This window comes from Otolemur garnettii, unplaced genomic scaffold, assembly GCF_000181295.1.
Source record: "Otolemur garnettii isolate 467f Iridium unplaced genomic scaffold, OtoGar3 scaffold00051, whole genome shotgun sequence".
Lineage (NCBI taxonomy): Eukaryota > Metazoa > Chordata > Mammalia > Primates > Galagidae > Otolemur > Otolemur garnettii.
In genome coordinates this window covers 4,030,407-4,048,703 of record NW_003852446.1, presented here as the reverse complement: position 1 = coordinate 4,048,703, position 18,297 = coordinate 4,030,407, and the positions used below count along the sequence as shown (strand labels likewise).

The 18,297-nt window shown below is 37.9% G+C and overlaps 1 protein-coding gene across 1 annotated transcript in view; it reads right to left on the bottom strand.

Moving 5' to 3' along the window:
- Positions 1 to 18,297, bottom strand: part of CDKL5 (cyclin dependent kinase like 5) — a 198,420-nt gene that overhangs the window by 47,101 nt on the left and 133,022 nt on the right. Inside the window, exons 6-10 of the mRNA XM_003791877.3 lie at positions 14,674 to 14,810; positions 9,182 to 9,302; positions 7,213 to 7,272; positions 4,017 to 4,107; positions 947 to 1,136 (exon numbers count right to left, since the gene is read on the bottom strand). Of these exons, the coding sequence (XP_003791925.1) occupies positions 947 to 1,136; positions 4,017 to 4,107; positions 7,213 to 7,272; positions 9,182 to 9,302; positions 14,674 to 14,810 (599 nt within the window). The remainder of the gene's footprint in view (positions 1 to 946; positions 1,137 to 4,016; positions 4,108 to 7,212; positions 7,273 to 9,181; positions 9,303 to 14,673; positions 14,811 to 18,297) is intronic.

Below are 18,297 nucleotides of genomic sequence, written 5' to 3'. Positions count from 1 at the left end.
TAACTTAGATTTGGAAGAGAGAAAGCAGAAGGGAGATAAAAGACCCTGTGTGTGCCTCTATCCATTCACTTGGCCCATATTCGCTAAGCCTAGCAGAAGCCAGCACTGTGTTGGGCTCTTACTGTGTGAGCAGTGGTAGTCTCCAAGAGGAAATTAACTGAGGGCCAAAAAAGTCGAAGAAAAAAACCCAAAGTGCTTTACTAATGGCAAGGCAACATGGTTTTAGACTTATGCATTTCAGAGAAAGAAAGGAACTAGTGGTGAGATTATTTCACAGTTCCCACAATGACCACCAATTGACATGTGGTCCAAAAGAATGATTGAAAACTGAAAGAAATCACTTTGGGGGTAGGAAGAGAGAAAGCAGCCTTCAAGTCCCTGGCCACTCCAATAAGGTGCCTATGCAAGTGGGATGCTTCTCATTTGGGGCAACTTTATACTTTCTAAGATGCTTTTTAGCATATGCTTAGAAAACATGTTTTGTACAATATAAGAGGTTTGAAAAGAAGATTTGATATTTCACTGTCAATGGACAAAAATATATCTGCTAGAACAAGAACTTTTAAATCTGCAGAATGTAAGTATTTCAGTGCTCCTAAATCACTTCCGATGTGTTTGCTCAAAGAAGCAGTAGTCACTCCTACATTTTGTTATCTTTTGGGAATACTTACTATTTTAGACACAGGAATGGTCTAAGATAATCAAAGTTCAGAGTATAAGAATGCATATGCTAGAAAAGATTTTGTAAAATTGGAACTTACAAATTAGAAAAAACACTAGCAGCTCCCACATTCAAATTCTGACCACTTTTTAAACTCACAAAAACTATAAGCATTGTGATGGGAAAGGGAATAATATTCAAAGGATAGCTAAGCATTTCATTGTGCAGTGAACATTTAAATACTGTAGTGCTGACTTCATTTTGGGTTTTAGCAAAATCTCTTACCCGAAGCCCGTGGAAACGAGGATTACTATAGAAGAGCTTCATCTGCTCAGACGGAAGTGGTCCTAGCACCTTCTGAATAGTAAAAAGTTGGTCAATTTCACTTTCTCCAGGAAATAAAGGCTGTCCATCGCTAAGCTCCCCAAGAATACAGCCCACTGACCACATGTCCACAGACTTTCCATAAGGAGCTCTGAAAAGCAAAGGGAGAGATTACCTTGGCAACTGAAGAAATACAAATGTTTTAATAACTTCCAAATTGTTTTGAACATATTCATGAATTAAAGCACATTTGTATAGTTAAGGAATTAAAGAGTATCACATGAAAAAAAAAAGAGTGTGTATATATATATATATATATATATACCCAAGCAAAACTTCAAAACACAAGTGAATAAACCTATGTTAATGAAACTACCAGTTTAATAACAATTTAGTTAGCATATTCTAATTAGAAATCTATTCATGTCTGGATTTATCTTAAACAAATGAACTCTAATGCAGTGCACGTCTAATGAGTAACACCTCACTTGAGGAATGAAATGCTCCCAAGAAATGTATTTTCTAGGTAATTATCCTTTAGCTCTCTAAATGTCAAAAAGTTATATCTTACCCAGTTTTTGAGTTCAGTATATTAAAATGTGCTATGTATTGACTTATGTGTCTTCTTAAACACATACTGAATATTATTTCACCTTTGAATACTTGGCATTACAATTTCTAATAGTTAAGATTGCATTAAATGCTATCATATTATTTATTTGAATATAGGGGTACCCTATCATACAGGGCTTTATTTTAACTATTTCCCTAAAAAGCATTTTTGCAGTTTACTTAAGGGTTTATAGCTCTTGTCTAGGGTCTGAGTTTACCAGAGGGCTTTAGGAATGTTCCTGTTATTAACAAATGTAGGTTATAGCCTTAAATCAAATTATTTATGGTAGATTAATAATCCACATGTTTCAAACATAAATAATCCAAACTTTAAGAAGAGAAAGCCAAAATAAAATATCTGAAAAAATATGGAATAAAATTTTGGAATACCAAAATAATACAGTAGTAATATAAAACTTCTAACTAAAGCATTGCTAACATCATATAGAATACACTTCGACCATAATAAACAGTTGCAATAATTTATTGCAACAATAAATCAATATTACATTTATCTCATTTCCTTCCCACAAAAACCTAAAACCATATGAGGAAACTTCATTTTGCTGTTTTGGATACTGATCTCTCTTTCGCTTCTGTATGAGAAAACTTGTCCCACGGTGCTACATGAAGAAACCTATGGAAAATCTCCACATACTCACTACAAGCTGTCTTTCTCTGTCATCTGATTTGAATAATTTATATAGCTGGAACTATTTTGAATGTCAAGGACAAAGTCTTAAGAATATATAAAAATGTAAATTCTTAATGTATAACCAAATATCAACTGATTTCAATGAGACTTCTGCATAAATATGGTTCTTCAACTAGTACTTGACAATTGCTTAATTAGCAATATTTGCTTTTGCTCTTCTTATTTACACTGTCCCCACCTACTTTGGCACCTACCACATACCCTAAACCAAACCTCATTTTTCCTATAGGTATTATAAGGCAGAAAATACTCTCTGAAGATTTACAAAAAGCTGTCCTCAAAATGAACTCCTTAGGGCCCTCTTAGAGATAAAACCGTATTATAACAAGCCTTTCTACCATACTTGAGTCCTTGAATAGGGTTCTAAGAGTGACCTACTTCATATTCATTTGTTCATTCAGTATCCATTAAATTCAAATTCCAATCCTCCCACAAGAAAATGGACTGTGCAGCTCAGTAAATCCAGAAAGATACACAGAAGAAACAAACACAAAAAATATCAATACTAATTCCAAGATTGAAAATTAGCACAGAAATTCTAAACTCTGTCCATCAACTTGAAAAGATAATAAAGTTACTAACCACCATTTGTTTCTAAGGATAAAGCAAGTTTTTGGTTTCCAAAAATTAGCAAAGCTTTCAATAATTGATGCCAACAATTCTACTAGGCTCTAGATCAACAACAAATCAAGAATTATCACCAGATGGTTGGCAGACACTGGGAAATGAATAGTTAACATCAAAATAAACCCTCAGTAACTTAAATGTGTAGTAATCATGCTTTTCAGAAGACATCCAGAAATTTATATTGTTATTACATAAAAAGTTTCTTTTAAAAATTAAATCTCTCATGTCCTCCAGATACATGTATGACACATTAAAGAAAAGAGATGAAACCTACAATTTATGCATGTGTCATCATTACCATTATTTAGAAGAAAAACAGCAATTGATTCAGTATTTACCCCAAGTATCTGTCAAAGTGGCTGGACTTAAGAGATACTTGATAAGTATTTGATAAATGAATAAATGAATGACTAGATAAGCCAGAATGTCACACTGTGTGGACATTCACGTTCTTAATGTGGAAGATTATTAACAAAGATGGCTACAATAATTCCTTCTATTTCTGTACACATGTCACTTTGTTCTGTGGCTATGCCACTTCTCTCATTGAGAAGGTGGGATTTATTTCTCCATACCTTGAATCAAGGCTTGGCCATGAAACATGCTTTGTCCAATGAGGCAAAAGCCATGCAAACAAAGGCTTTAAAAGCGCCTTTGCTTTGGGACTTACCCTCTTATAGCATAAAACTCTCCCAGAATCACATGAAGAAACTTAAACTAGCCTACTGGAGGACAAGTCCCCGTGGATCAGACATGGTCTGTCTCAGATGAAGCACCCTAAACCAATCAGCCCCCAGATGACCTGCCAGCTGACTGATGCTACATGAGTGACTGACTGACTCTAAGAAAGACCAGCAGAATAACCATCCAGCTGAACTCAAATTACTGAAACCCAGAACTGTGAGCAAATAAAAATGGTTCTTGTTTCATACCATTTAGTTTTCAGGTTGTTTGTAACACTGCTATATATATCTGACAAATTTAATTAAGTTCTTATTTTCTACAGATAATCTCAAAGCCAATGATCTAGGATTAGCATATATTTACATGTCATTCTATTTTGGGAAGGTAACTCACCCAAGTAAGAGTTCTGGTGAACGATACCATCTGGTGGCCACATACTCTGTGTAATTAGCATTATTGCCCTCTGATAGATTCCGAGCAAACCCTGAAAGATAGCAAAGCCTAAAGATGTAACTTTGAAATAGAAGTAATGATTTTATGTTGGCAAAATATTTCAGTGCTACTAATACTTTAAAAGAGCATCAAATTTACTGAATGGGGTTGTTTATTAATAGTATCCTTACTAACTCAAAAAGTAGAGTGTTCATATGTCATTTGAAATATACACAACATATTTACTTACAAATCTAGTCCCTCCCCTATATTAAAGAGATTCATGTTTTCAAAGTCACTTCATGATTTTATAACTATTCAGGGAATACTTTTATTATTTTTTATTATTATTTTTTTTTTGAGACAGAGTCTCACTATGTCACCCTCGGTAGAGTGCTATGGTGCCACAGCTCTTCACAGCAACTTCAAACTCTTGGGCTTAAGTGATTCTGTTGCCTCAGCCTCCCAAGTAGCTGGGACTACAGGCCCCCACCACAATGCCCGGCTATTTTTTGTTGTTGTTGTTGTAGTTCCCATTGTTGTTTGGCAGGCCCGGGCTGTGTTCGAACTCGCCAGCTCTGGTATATGTGGCTGGCGCCCTAGCTGCTGAGCTATAGGCACGAAGCCCAGGGCATACTTTTAAATCAACTCTCCCAGTAAAAACAAATCTTAGGAACAAAATGAAGTTCTCATAAGCGCTAGAGGTCTAAGTAGCATATTGTAGATGTCATTATTCTGCAATGTGGGACTTACATAATGTTTGTATTTCTATTGCTGCTGAGCAGTTCCTCTTATTATGTAAACAACAACAGTTGGCATTGGTGGAAACAAAGCAGACCAAAATTACTGTCATTTCCTAATGATAGAGAAGCATACTAGCTGTATCTTAATTACCTTATAGAATCTCCCACCACTTTTGCCCCTAACCCTTTCAAGAGGTTTGGGGGCCACTGCACAGCCACGACGTAAGGCAGTAGGAATAATTACTAATAGTTACAGAGAACCAGGACATAAAACTTAAGGCTAAAAATTAAGGTGTATGTAAGTTCTGAAGTGCAGATAAAAGTATAAGACATATTTTGAAGAAATATTTATATTTTGAAGGGGGTTCTTCAAGTCCGCCAATGGAACTGCATGCTGCGGGAATGAAAGCAATTAGGAAGTTCTTACTGGGGATGTGCCGGCCACAGAATGCCACATGTGGTGCTGCCAGGAGGAACTTCCAGACCATTTGAAAAGCTTTTTCTTTTTTTTTTTGAGACGGAGCCTCAAGCTATCCCCCTGGGTAGAGTGCCATGGCATCACAGCTCACAACAACCTCCAGGCTCAAGCGAGTCTCCTGCCTCCGCCTCCCAAGTAGCTGGGACTACAGGCGCCCGCCACAACGCCTGGCCATTTTTTGGTTGTAGCCATCATTGTTGTTTGGCGGGCCCAGGCTGGGGATTCGAACCTGCCACCTTAGGTGTATGTGGCTGGCGCCTTAGCCGCTTGAGCCACAGGCGCCAAGCCTGAAAAGCTTTTTCATTAAGAAATTATACTGGACCAGAAGTGCTATTAACCCATTCTACAGGCATCTGTTTTGTAATTTATAACTTGCTTTACAATTTCAGTAACTTTGGAGCCTGAAAGATCAGCAACCCATAGCATAATGCATGCATAGTAAATGCTGTGAGAGGCATGCAATCTCAGTGTTGGCTAAGAACTGCAATTACAGATGGAAAGTCAGAAACAGATACTGTGGCTAAAACTCATGATGTTAAGGAAATGCCAAAAATGCCAAGATCAAAATCTTTTTGATACAGTATTCAGTAGTTCCTTTTTATTCTCCTAAGCATGTCTTAAAAATCTAGGATATAGCAAGACTCTTCTTTGCAATATTCCTTATCATAAAAGTATGAAGAAAATTAAGCCCTGTAAAACATTTTTTCTCAAGCAAGCAGGTTCATAATTTTTTTTTTTAAATACTGAGTGAAAATAGCTGCACATGCTTCCAATTGCTCTATTGGACAAAATGGGTCATTCTACAAAGTGAAGTTTTACAACACTTCTGTTTCTCACTTGTGTGATCCATCTTTTATGTGCTAATCTAATCTATTTCTGTTATGACGAAGAGATAGAGTCTTAGTTATGTGTGGAGGTTTACATACTATTTGCGATCATATGTGAATATGTTAAAACATGCTTAAAGTTGTTATTCAACATATAGCTTAGGTAAAACTATAATTTTTTTTTTAAGAGACAGTCTTATTTTATCTCCCTTGGTAGAGTGCCGTGACGTCACAGCAACCTCCAGCTCTTGGGCTTAGGAAATTCTCTTGCCTCAGCCTCCCAAGTAGCTGGGACTACAGGTGCCCGCCACAATGCCCAGTAATTTTTTTGCAGTTTGGCCGGGGCCAGGTTCGAACCCACCACCCTCGGTATATGAGGCTGGTGCCCTACTCACTGTGCCACAGGCACCGCCTGGTAAAACTATAATTTTTAAAAAATGATCTATAACATAAACACCCTAATTTATGATTTAAAAACTTTTCTGAATTATTTTCATTTAACTCCTTAACAACGCTTAATACAGCGTTAATCTGTAAGGGAGACAACAATTGTCTATTAGGATAGAGTACAACTCAAAAAGTTTCCTATACATTTAATCAAGAGCTGAAATACACCAATTACTAATCTTATTCAGTGAACATTTAGAGGAAGTAAATAAGTGTTCTAAAAAGTCTTTTGACCTTACAGATATGTAACTATTGCATGTACATAACACATGTGTATATTTATACAGGCATATTTTCAGTGTTTATGATTAAATCTAGAACAATTTCTATCAATGTTTAAAATACTTTTTTTATACTACTCAAACCAAAAGGCCATAGTGATAGTTTTCAGAAAATTCTTTTTTGTGTGTGTCATTAGGTACTGGGATTATGAATATATGCATATGCATGTATTTGTTTTGCATTAACTCTTCTTAAACAAATATCATATGATAAATTTTTAAAAATAGTAGATGATACTGTGCAAAGAGAAAGTAGTACTCCTCTAGCAATCAATTTTTCAATATATGACCCAATATAATGTTCCTCTGGTAATTTATGTCAAAACATAAAGATTACTTTTAATATCCATTTACAAGCTACCTATGTATTAATTAACTTACCAAAGTCACATAGTTTCAGAACATCGTTGTGGCTGATTAAGAGATTTTCTGGTTTTATATCTGGAGTATCAGGATTAAAAAACAATTAGTAAAAATGTTCTATATTCTGTTGATTGATTCTGTTAGATCACTATAACAGCATCTAATTATAAATATCTAGAGTAACTTGAACAGAAAATTGTGGCAATTAAAAGCAAGAGTAACACATTTGATGCTGGTACATAAAAGTTTCAATTAATTTCTTTTTGAGAAACATGCAGGCCATAATTTCAAAAACATTTTTTTTCTCTTTCAATCATAAAAGGATTAATTTAGTCTCAGAAAGAAATTCAAGAATGATTAAATCTAGGCAAATGTATTTCAAGAAACTATTTCTACTTCATAAATACTAATAACAATTTTTTGGAGATAGAATATAAATTATTTATAACCACAAGATACCTTAAAAAACACATATAAGAGTAAGTAGCTAGCATTATATTTACTGGAGGGAAAAAATACAAGACATGCTTCTTGTTTTGGTTTTCTATATAATTTCCATATTTACATCTCTAGCTTTTCTGCGTGGTCCATGATTATCAATGTCTAAAGCTAGAACTATACTGGAGGAGTCAAGCTAAGATGTCTAATTTTTTCCATGGATCTTCTGAAGATGTGGTGGGAGTAGAAATGCACAGAAAATGCAACTGAATTTTTCCTTTTGGAAGGCATCTCACAATTCTATTTTTGGAGTATAGTACCCATCATCTATGTCATATGGTGGAGGTGCAAATGGAGAAAGGCAGAAATCTGTAGATTTCACTAATTTGTAACACATTTCAAGAAACTATTTTTACCTCATAAAATACTAATAATACACTTAACCAAATCACAGTATCATGATGGAAATGTAGCTAATTCAGCTCCTCATTAATACCCTCAAACTATTATACAGACTGTAATTAGAAACATTAACCTAGACACTGGATGGCCAGCTGACATGGAGACCTATCTAATAACCTTGATATGGTAATTGCTGTGAGAGTCAAATGCAAGAGAAATATGAACTGTCTCTAGAAATAATAGAAGTTGGCATTCTCTATGACCTTTAGGCTATTCTTAAAAATGATACTATTTTTAAAGTGACATCTTTGTGCGTTTGTATAGGTAAATGAAAATGCAGCATTCATTTATCTGATAATTCAAAGACCAGAAGTGAATATTGCCAATATTTTCTGATAAACATCTCTTAGCATCATCATTCTGCTAATTTGTACCCCACTACTGTGAAACTCTGCAATGCAAGAGAGATTATCAGAAGATAAATGGTGGAGAGTCAAAGATGATGCTGAGCAAGTAGTTTCCTTATTATTATAAGCCACCGATTTCGAGGCAGCAAAAGACAAAATAAAGCAGTTTCTGGACATATAATTATGGCCTTTATGCAAAGTTTATCATGCCCGCACCCCACAAATGATGAGCACTTTTCACTAACAGGTGGAGAAAATTAGGAAGTGAAGCTATACACTAGAGACTGCTGGTGTAAGAGAGAATGAGAGGTGAGTGCCAGTGGGGGTCTGTGACTTAGGGACCACCTCTAAAGCTGAACTCTGGGTTGTCTCACATTACTTGGTCTACCTACAGGACCAAATAAATGGTCCCCCCACCTCAAAGTAAGCTTCAAAGTTCACATTTGTTGAGCTTTCTTGTATCGCTTGGCATTTCTACCGCTGAGAGTGGATCTGGTTACACAAACACAGAGGTCTCATCATAAAATCGAAATATCTTTGTGATTCATCCTTTCAGTGATACAAAATAAGATTTGGAGAGCAAACAACTTCTCATACTTCTCCTGTACTTTCAAAATATTAAATTTAAATGGAAATGTCAGTGCTTATGGAAATATCCTTAAGATAGTAATGTGTGAAGTATTTTGTTAACTTTATTGATTTTTAAAAAATATTTTCCATTTCTAAAATCTCATACTCACCTCTATGGACAATATCGTTCTTATGACACCAGTGTATCGCTTTGATTAATTGATAGATGTAGCTTTTTACTTTTTCAGGTGGAACTCCATTTGGCATTTCTTCCAGCAATTCAAGCATATTCTAAAAATTAGAGCCATTAATTTCAAAAATTAGGTAGCTCCATAAATTATGTATTAACAATTTTTTTTAAATCCTGGATAATTCAATACACAGCATGTAATTTTTTTATTGCTTTGCTTTTTATCTACAGCTTTCTTCATGCTGCATCAGGATACTGCATTAAATCAAACCTTTCTTTTATGAGAAATTCCATGTTTACTACTCCCCAGCGATGCTCCATAAAATAACCCTGTGCGAGTTCACTCCCCTTAAAGCTTTTCAGGCATTATTTTAGAATAATTTTAAAGAAGAAACAATACAAAGTAGAGACATGACACTATAATGTATAAAGGGGGGAAAGTTATTTTAACATAGAACACTGTGTATCTTCAGTAGAATTTTATAATAAAATCAAGCCTTGAAAATATTTCTGGAAGATCTGGGCAATATGCTTAAAAGAAAAAAAAAAGAAAAAAGTCTCTTAGATATGATTGATAAATTTAGAACAAAAATTAAAACAGGCTAAAAAATACTGTTGAAATAAGAACTCACAGACCTCAAATAATTCGAGAATCAAAATCTTTAGTTTGGAGTCAGAGACCATTCTAACTAGAATTCATGCAAAAAAAAAAAAATTTTTTTTTTTGAGACAGAGTCTCACTATGTCGCCCTTGGTAGAGTGCTGTAACATCACAGCTCACAGCGACCTCCAACTCTTGTGCTTAAGCGATTCTCTTGCCTCAGCCTCCCAAGTAGCTGGGACTACAGGCACCCACCACAATGCCTGGCTATTTTTTTTTGCAGATGTCATTGTTGTTTCAGCTGGCCCAGGCTGGGTTTAAACCCACCAACCTCGGTGTATGTGGCTGGCGCAGTAACCACTGTGCTACGGGTGCTGAACTGATGCAAAATTTTTTGTTTAGTAGAAACTCTACTTAGCCAGTCTCCGCTGAATTTCCAGATTAACCAAACATTTTGTCTGTTCCCTCTGTACTCATGACACATAAGGCTCACAGTATTATCATAGCTTATTGTTTATAGGCAGCCATCTAGGACATCAGTTCTCAAAGTTGACCTGCAGATCTCTGCGGTTTCAGACCTTGCAGAGGGCCCTTGAAGTCAAAACTATACTCGTAACAACACTCAGGTGTCTGCCTTTCTCACTGTGTTGGCATTCACACAGATGGTACAAACCAACCATGAGTAAACAGCTGGCATCTTAGAGTGAATCCAGGCATTGGGTTCTTTAATCCAATTAACTCTTGCAGTTAAAAAAGAAAAAAAGTACAGTTTTAGATTAAGAATGTCCTTGATAAAGCAGTAAAAAAAATACTTTTACTAAACTTTGATTTTTGAGTATATGTCTTATCAAGAATTTATCTACATAACTCCCCCCAATATTATGAAAATTTTAAAAAAGTGTATATGCAGAAAGAAATCTACATGATAAAATGAGGTATGTACATAAAGCCCTTCTGCTGCACATGTACCATCTGCACGATGGTTGTCTTGAGGAAAAGCACTTTGATGACTGCAATGCAAGCTGAACTGGCTGGGGTTTTTTTTGTGGAATACCTCCCCCCTACCCTAGACAGCTCGGGCTGGCCCTGAACTTCTGAGCTCAAGGGATCCTCTCACCTCCTCAGTCTCCCAGAGTACTCCAATTACAGGTGTGAGCCACCACACCCTGCCAAGAACATCATTTTTTACTTGAAAAACTTGCAAGAATGACTAACAAACTTATTTATGTTAACATGTAATAGGTGTGTTATTTAAAAATGAATCAATGAATATTTTTTGATTGCTCGGTTTTGACTTCTAATAAGAAACATTAATGAACAAAACCCACATAAATAAAAACCTCTTAAAGTTCCTAATAATTTTCAGACCCTAAAGGAGTCCTAAGATCAAAAAGTTAGAAAAACACTGCTCAAATAGAGCCTCACAATGTTCTTTCCACCAGTTGAGTTGTATACCCATAGAGAATCAGTTGTGTTTACTCTTCTCATTTATAACAGATAAATTTGTTATTTTAATATAATTATCATATAAACCACTAAAATTTTTTTTTTGTAAATTTAGAGTTGCTATTTATAAGAAAATAAGTCAAATACATAGGAAAGACTTGATAAAAGAAAGCCACTAAACACACTGCCACCTAATCAAATGTGAGTGCGGTAACTATAAAATACTGGCAAGGGATGGGTGCTGGTTGTAATAGCAAATGATCCTCCATTGAGATTCCTTTGCAAGTGTTTTTCAGCTTTTGCTTCACTTTAAAGATGCATTACATATACGATGAAAAAAAGACTAACCAGAATTGCAATCAGGAGACCAATATGCAAAAGGCCTTGACCCTACCACTGAATGGTAAAGGAATATATACAGTATTTGTTTCCAGAGAAAATAAAAGGTTTAAAGTATGTATGAATCATTTTTTATAATTCTCTATTTGAATACTATTTCAATTAACAAATACACAGGGCTCAGCGCCTATAGCTCACCCGGCTAAGGCGCCAGCCACGTACACCTAAGGTGGCGGGTTCGAATCCCCAGCCCGGACCCGCCAAACAACAATGATGGCTGCAACCAAAAAAAAAAAAATAGCCGGGCATTGTGGCGGGCGCCTGTGGTCCCAGCTACTTGGGAGGAGGAGGCAGGAGACTCGCTTGAGCCCAGGAGTTGGAGGTTGCTGTGAGCTGTAATGCCACAGCACTCTACCCAGGGGGACAGCTTGAGGCTCTGTCTCAAAAAAAAAAAAAAAAACAAAAAAAAACAAATACACAGGAGGCGCCAAATTCACAGGAGGCAAAGGAAGACTTTGTAATGTAGAAAACGAATTCTCTCTTTTATTTCATATTCCACTCTAAATTCCTCAGAGGCAGGGATATTGTCCCCCAATACCTATTCTTCCCTTACTTCATAGGAGTATGATTTTTGAGTGGAGGCCTAGCTGCCCAAAACAAAGAGTACACTTCCCATCTGCCTTGCAGCTAGTGTGGCCATGCCAACTACAACCTGGCCAATGGGATGTGACAGCTAGAGCTCCACCCAGATGTTGAGGACAAAGGCCACATCTCAGAGGTGGTGGAGCAGCCTGCGCCCCTACACTATGGAGCAAGGGAACCACACTAGTCTTGTATTGTCTACCTTTGTATTTGTACATGAGGGAGAAATAAACTTCTATTTCGTTTAAGTTATTATAATCCTGGCTCTCTGTTACCTATTATCCCCTACCCTACAGCATCTTTCTCCTTGCCCTCCTGACACACTGTCAACTGTTAGGCACTGCCACTGATGGGCAGGTGTAGTGGTCACCTTCCACCTAAGAACCACAGGACCAGGAAAAGAATCCCAGGCCTGGGGATCAGAATACTGGAATTCTGGTGGCACCTCTGCCATTTAGCAGCAGAAAACCCCAAATTTCCTCTCCCAGTGAGGAAACAGATACACAGAAGTGTACTAAATTGTATTAATCATGAATGATCACCAAGAGAACAGAAATCAAAAGGGTAAACTGAAATAGAACTGCATGATTATTTGTGACAACTAAAAAATGAAGAGTATCTGACTTTCTCTGAGATCCTAGTATAGCCATTCTTTAAAAAAAATCCACTTTTAGTTTTGTGTTGGTAGAAGAGATACCTTAAGAATACCTAAATTGACACAGGAAAAGAAACTTAAAACAGATTTTGGAAAAGAAACATAAAAGCAGTGGTTTAAAACTACAGAGAACCTTCTAGTATTTTTCAAATTTTACAAATAATGAAATCGCTATGTATGTATTTTTTTTTTATTTTGAAAAGAAACTGGTAAAAGCTGAATCAATCTGAGGCCTTGTCATTGATCAGTCAGCTTGACAACACTGCTTTCCATTTGGTAATGACAATGGTGATACTCTACCATTTATGGTATCACAGGCATGGACCTACAGCAAGCATAAACCTCTCATCTCAGTCATCTTTAGATTAACAGCCCAGGAAATCAACAGGTGCCACCTATTTACTATCAAGGAAACTGCTACAAGGTTTGCCTGGCTCCAGTCTCTTCTCCTATTGTTAAGGTACTTATTTAAGTTCTTAATCAACTGCTGTAGGTCATTTATTATTTAACAAATTCCTAGGCAGGCATTATTGATTACTGTAGCATACACTTGCCTTTAGGTCATGTCATTAAAATTGTCACTGACAAGTTGACCATTTTTTTAAAAGTGCTAAGGCAAATGTGCTGACAACTCCAATGATGTAGGCTTTTCTTCGATTCTCCCAGCTTCTCAGTTCCTTACTTGTGTGTGGTTTCATGTAAGGCCTCACCTTAGGCCTCCTGGGCATCTCCTTCCTGCAAACAAAGCCAGAGCACTGGCCATTCATGAGGGGCTGCTCCCCAGCCTGCTCATTCACCACCCAGAGCTAGTGACCTCACACATCCCTTTATCTCCTACAGAACCGCTGGCAATTCACCAGCTCTCCACAGAAGCCTTGTTTAGGTTTAATTAAAATAAATCTAAAAACCACTTGTTGAGGGTGCAGTGGCTCACGCCTATGATCCTAGCACTATGGAAGGCCGAGGCAGGAGGATTGCTTGAGCTCAGGAGGACTTCCAGAGCCACACGAGCAAGAACAAGAGCCCATCTCTAGTAAAAATAAAAAAACTAGCCAGGTGTCACGGCAGGCACCTGTAGTCTCAGCTACTCAGGAGGCTGAGGCAAGAGGATTGCTTGAGCCCAAGAGTTGCTGTGAGCTATGACGCCATGACACTCTATCCAGGGTGACAAAGTGAGACTCTCTCGCCCTCCCCCAAAAAAACCAAACTCAGAAGTAAATATTACTTGTTGAACATAGAGGCTAAGACTTTAGAAGCCAACTTAGTATACCATGCAAACTTAACAGGATCTCTGTACAGTTAAATTATATAAAATCCTTAAATATATTTCAGGACTTTTTTTTTTGGAGACCGAGTCTCACTCTGCAGCCCTGAGTAGAGTACTGTGGTGTCATAGCTCACAGCAATCTCAAACTCTTGGGCTCAAGAGATTCTCTTGCCTCAGCCTCCTGAATAGCTGAGACTACAGGTGCCTGCCATGACACCTGGCTAGTTTTTCTACTTTTAGTAGAGATGGGGTCTCGTTCTTGCTCAGGTTGCTCTGGAACTCCTCCTGAGCTCAAGCAATCCTCCTGCCTCAGCCTCCCAGTGTGCTGGGATCACAGACATGAACCACCACTCCCAGCCTACTTCAGGACTTCAAATGATTAATAACATCTTCATTTTTAAAGTCCTCAGATTATGAGTACATTGACAAATCATACTATATAATGATACTTTCTTCCATAATGTCAGAGAAAGTCCTCAAGAAAATCAGGCAAATTGGCACATTGACAATTTAATGACTTACTTTTTCGACATACTCAAACACCAAGTATAATTTCCCTCTCCTACGAAAGGCTTCCTTCAGCTCCACGATGTTTTCTTGCTTGAGAGTCCGAAGCATTTTAAGCTCTCGTAAAGTCGTTTCTTTGACTTCTTCATTTTCTAAAATGTAATCAATGGTGAAGAGAGTAAAATTAAAACTTTGAAACTACTGTTCAAAGAAATCCAAGAACACTGAAGATGTCCCAATTTTACCTTCCACTTTGAATACTTCTGAATAAGTAGAATGAAATATTAAATAACATTTTCTTGCTGAAAAGACTAAAAATGAGAAAAATAAACAAGAAAAGGTTTACTTGACCCGCACGAACTTGATTTTCCGCTTGTGTTTTCTCATACTCCCTTTATTGGAAACTGTATGTGTAAAAACACAGACTTGCAGATACAACAAATGAATCCATTGTCATTTTAACTCTAACATCCTGTACTGCGGAAGGAGTTCAAAAGGGCAGTAAGGAATCAACCATCCTGGTGTGCAGAGGAAGCTCTATGCAGCCAGCATCTGCAGCAGCTGACACTGTTAAGGTGGGCCTGAAGCTTTGGCTTATAAGAGCATTTTATTCCTCAGGCTGCATGTGAGTCACCTCAGTGAGCAGAGGTCATGCGCCAGGCATCCACAATGCAGCTCACAGCCAAGCTGCAGTGAATTCTAAGAGTGCCTGATCGTCTCTCTGAACAGCAGCTGTTTTAGGTTCCTGCTGTCCTCCTGTGGCATGTCCATCTGTCCATCCCAGATGGTGTAGCTGTTCTGGTATGGAGAACTTATGCTGAACCAATATACTAGCTTCCATACCATCAACTTCACTCAGGCTAACCTCCACAGTCATGGAAAGGACAGAAGTCACATTAACTCTAATGGATTAATTGGCAGGGGAGTGGGGAAGATAATTTCATTTTAAATGAGCTTTTATGATAACTTTAGACTTAGCTGGGAAATTCTCACTACCATGTTTTTATATGAATGTACCGGGATACAGATTTATAATCCCTGATCTACAATTTCAACCCCCCCCCAACAGTCTAAAAACTGCAAGCTTTTTCTAAGTTTATGGCAAATTCACTTAGAGGCAAAACCTGAACTGACATGAGACCACTTACATTATTTATCTCATCCAATGTGAACATTCATATGGCATGCTATAGACATACTACTTGATTAGGAGGCACTATATGCCATATTCCTATTCTAAAACCCAAAAGTCATCTATCCTAAAACACTTGACCAGTATGAACTTTATTTTCTGCTTTTTCAATCCTAAACATTTGACCTCAAGGTTTTGGGTGAGGGCCAGAATCCCAGCTAAAGGACGTCTTCAAATTTGAAGAAGAAAATGGAGTTTAGAGATAGGGGCAAGGAAGACTAATACACATTCTACGAAGAAATGCTCTCTATATGAGGTACACAAGAGGGCTGAGGGAAGATTTTAGATGCAGGGCTCAGAAGTACTTCTTTTTTTTTTTTTTTTTTTTTTTTTATTGAACGGTAACTATGTACATTAATGCACTTCTAGGGTACAGTGTGGGGTTTTCACATGCAATCTGAAATACTTCCATCAACTAGAAGTACTTCTTTAGATTATTTTCAATCCTAGTCTCCTCTCCCAATTCCCTTTCAAATGTGTTTAAAGAAAAGAATATAGGCTTGGCACCTGTAGCTCAGTGGATAGGGCACCAGCCACACACACCAGGACTTGTGGGCTTGAACTTGGCCTGGGCGTGCTAAACAACAATGACAACTACAAAAAAAAAATATCCAGGCATTGTGGTGGGCACTAGTAGTCCCAGCTACTTGGAGGCTGAGGCAAAAGAATCGCTTGAGCCCAGGAGTTTGAGGTTGCTCTGAGCTGTGACGCCACAGTACTCTACTGAGGGTGACATAGTGAGACTCTGTCTCAAAAAAAAAAAAAGTATAATAAAAGCTGAGGGTTTGTAGCACCAGAATACCTCTAACAAACCAGGAGCATAAAGGCAATACTCCTTTGTGAACTGGTTATGTACGTGAAATATTCTCCTACTTCAGCCAGAAAGCTATTGGAGAATGCTGGGACACAGATTAGGAAAGGACAGAGAGAGATACTGCCTATCAGAAGACAACAATCAGCAATGGGAAAGGCCTACAGTGGTACACAGAGAACCAGCCCAGCCCACACTAGGGAGGTCAACTGAGAAGTAGGTAGTCACAAGGCTCACGTCAGGGGAAAAGAGTGCGACAGTGGATACCACCTGGCAGTGAGGGAATAAGTGAGATGCAGTCAGAGGACTTCCCCAAATGGCTTAGAGGACTGTGAGAGGACAAAGGTCCAGCTGTTCTACAAGCTGGGGCTGAGCTAGAGAAGTGGTATTCCAGGACTATGAGAATGCTGTGGCAGCCCTAGGTGCTGAAGCAGAGGAAGCACCACCAGTTTCCTAAAGAAGCTGGACTGGAAGCCTGCCTCTCTGATACTCCCTCTGAGTTACTTTGGAGGTTGGGGGTCACCCAACTAAAATCCATCCATCTCTAAGAGACTCCTGATAAGAAACAAATAATCTATAAGGAACTAATCCAAGAGGAGATAAATACACTGATTACTCATGATCTTGTCACCACTTGCCTTTCCATCCTCATCTCATGCCCCTCACCTCTGCCTTCCCTTTAGTCTTTCAGTTCCCAAAATAGTCCCCAACTTGGTTCTTCAAACTTACAGCCTTTGCACTTATTTCCTTGCTTGGGATGCTCAGTATGCTATCCAAGCTTTTACAGGTTTTACTTTGACTATCTCTCTTTAAAAGTCTCTCCCAGACCACAAAGCAAGGGGGCCCCTGTCTCCATTACACCTTATCACAGTACTCTGGACATTCCTTTCACAAAACTTCTGAACACTTTTCTTGATATATTTGTTTGCTTACTGGTTTACCATCTGTGCAGCCACCCCTGCCAAACTCAGAGCTCAAGGAGGACAGGACTAAGTTCTGCTGTTCAACAATATACACCTAAGCACCTAGGACTGCACCTGGAATGAAACAGTGCTCAACAAACTCTTCCTCTATAGATGCATCAACTGGGCCAGGAGGCAATGGCTGCTCATATATGGCTAGTTCTTCCTCACTTCAGACATGGGGGGAAACAGAAAAGGGCTGACAAGCAATAAGCATTTTGCCCCCTCAGTTCTCAGTACAGTGCTGTCAATCTTCTCTCCCTGGAACTTTGAAAGAGCTGTTTATCAGGCAGTAAGACAAACTGCATTTATTTCCCCTTATTCATTGCTGTCTCTGGTTGTCTTCTATAGTGTATGACTATGAAAAAGGGAGGAACTAGAAAACCGACAGTACTCAGGGTCAAGAACACACATACAAACAAAGAAAATCATTAAAAGCATCCATACGCTATGCTGGAGTTGGGTACCAATAAATGTTTCAACAAAGTCACTAAATAAATACAGCTGGTGCATCTTCCCCAATCAAATGCTTGGTGAATTCTTGGTATCTGAAAAGCAACTGAATAAAAGGGCACATTGTCTTATTACCAACTAGCAGCAGTTTCACTTTGCTAACAGAAACAACCTTAGAATGGCTGAATCAGAACAGCTTCAGTAGAAGGAACACTGGAATA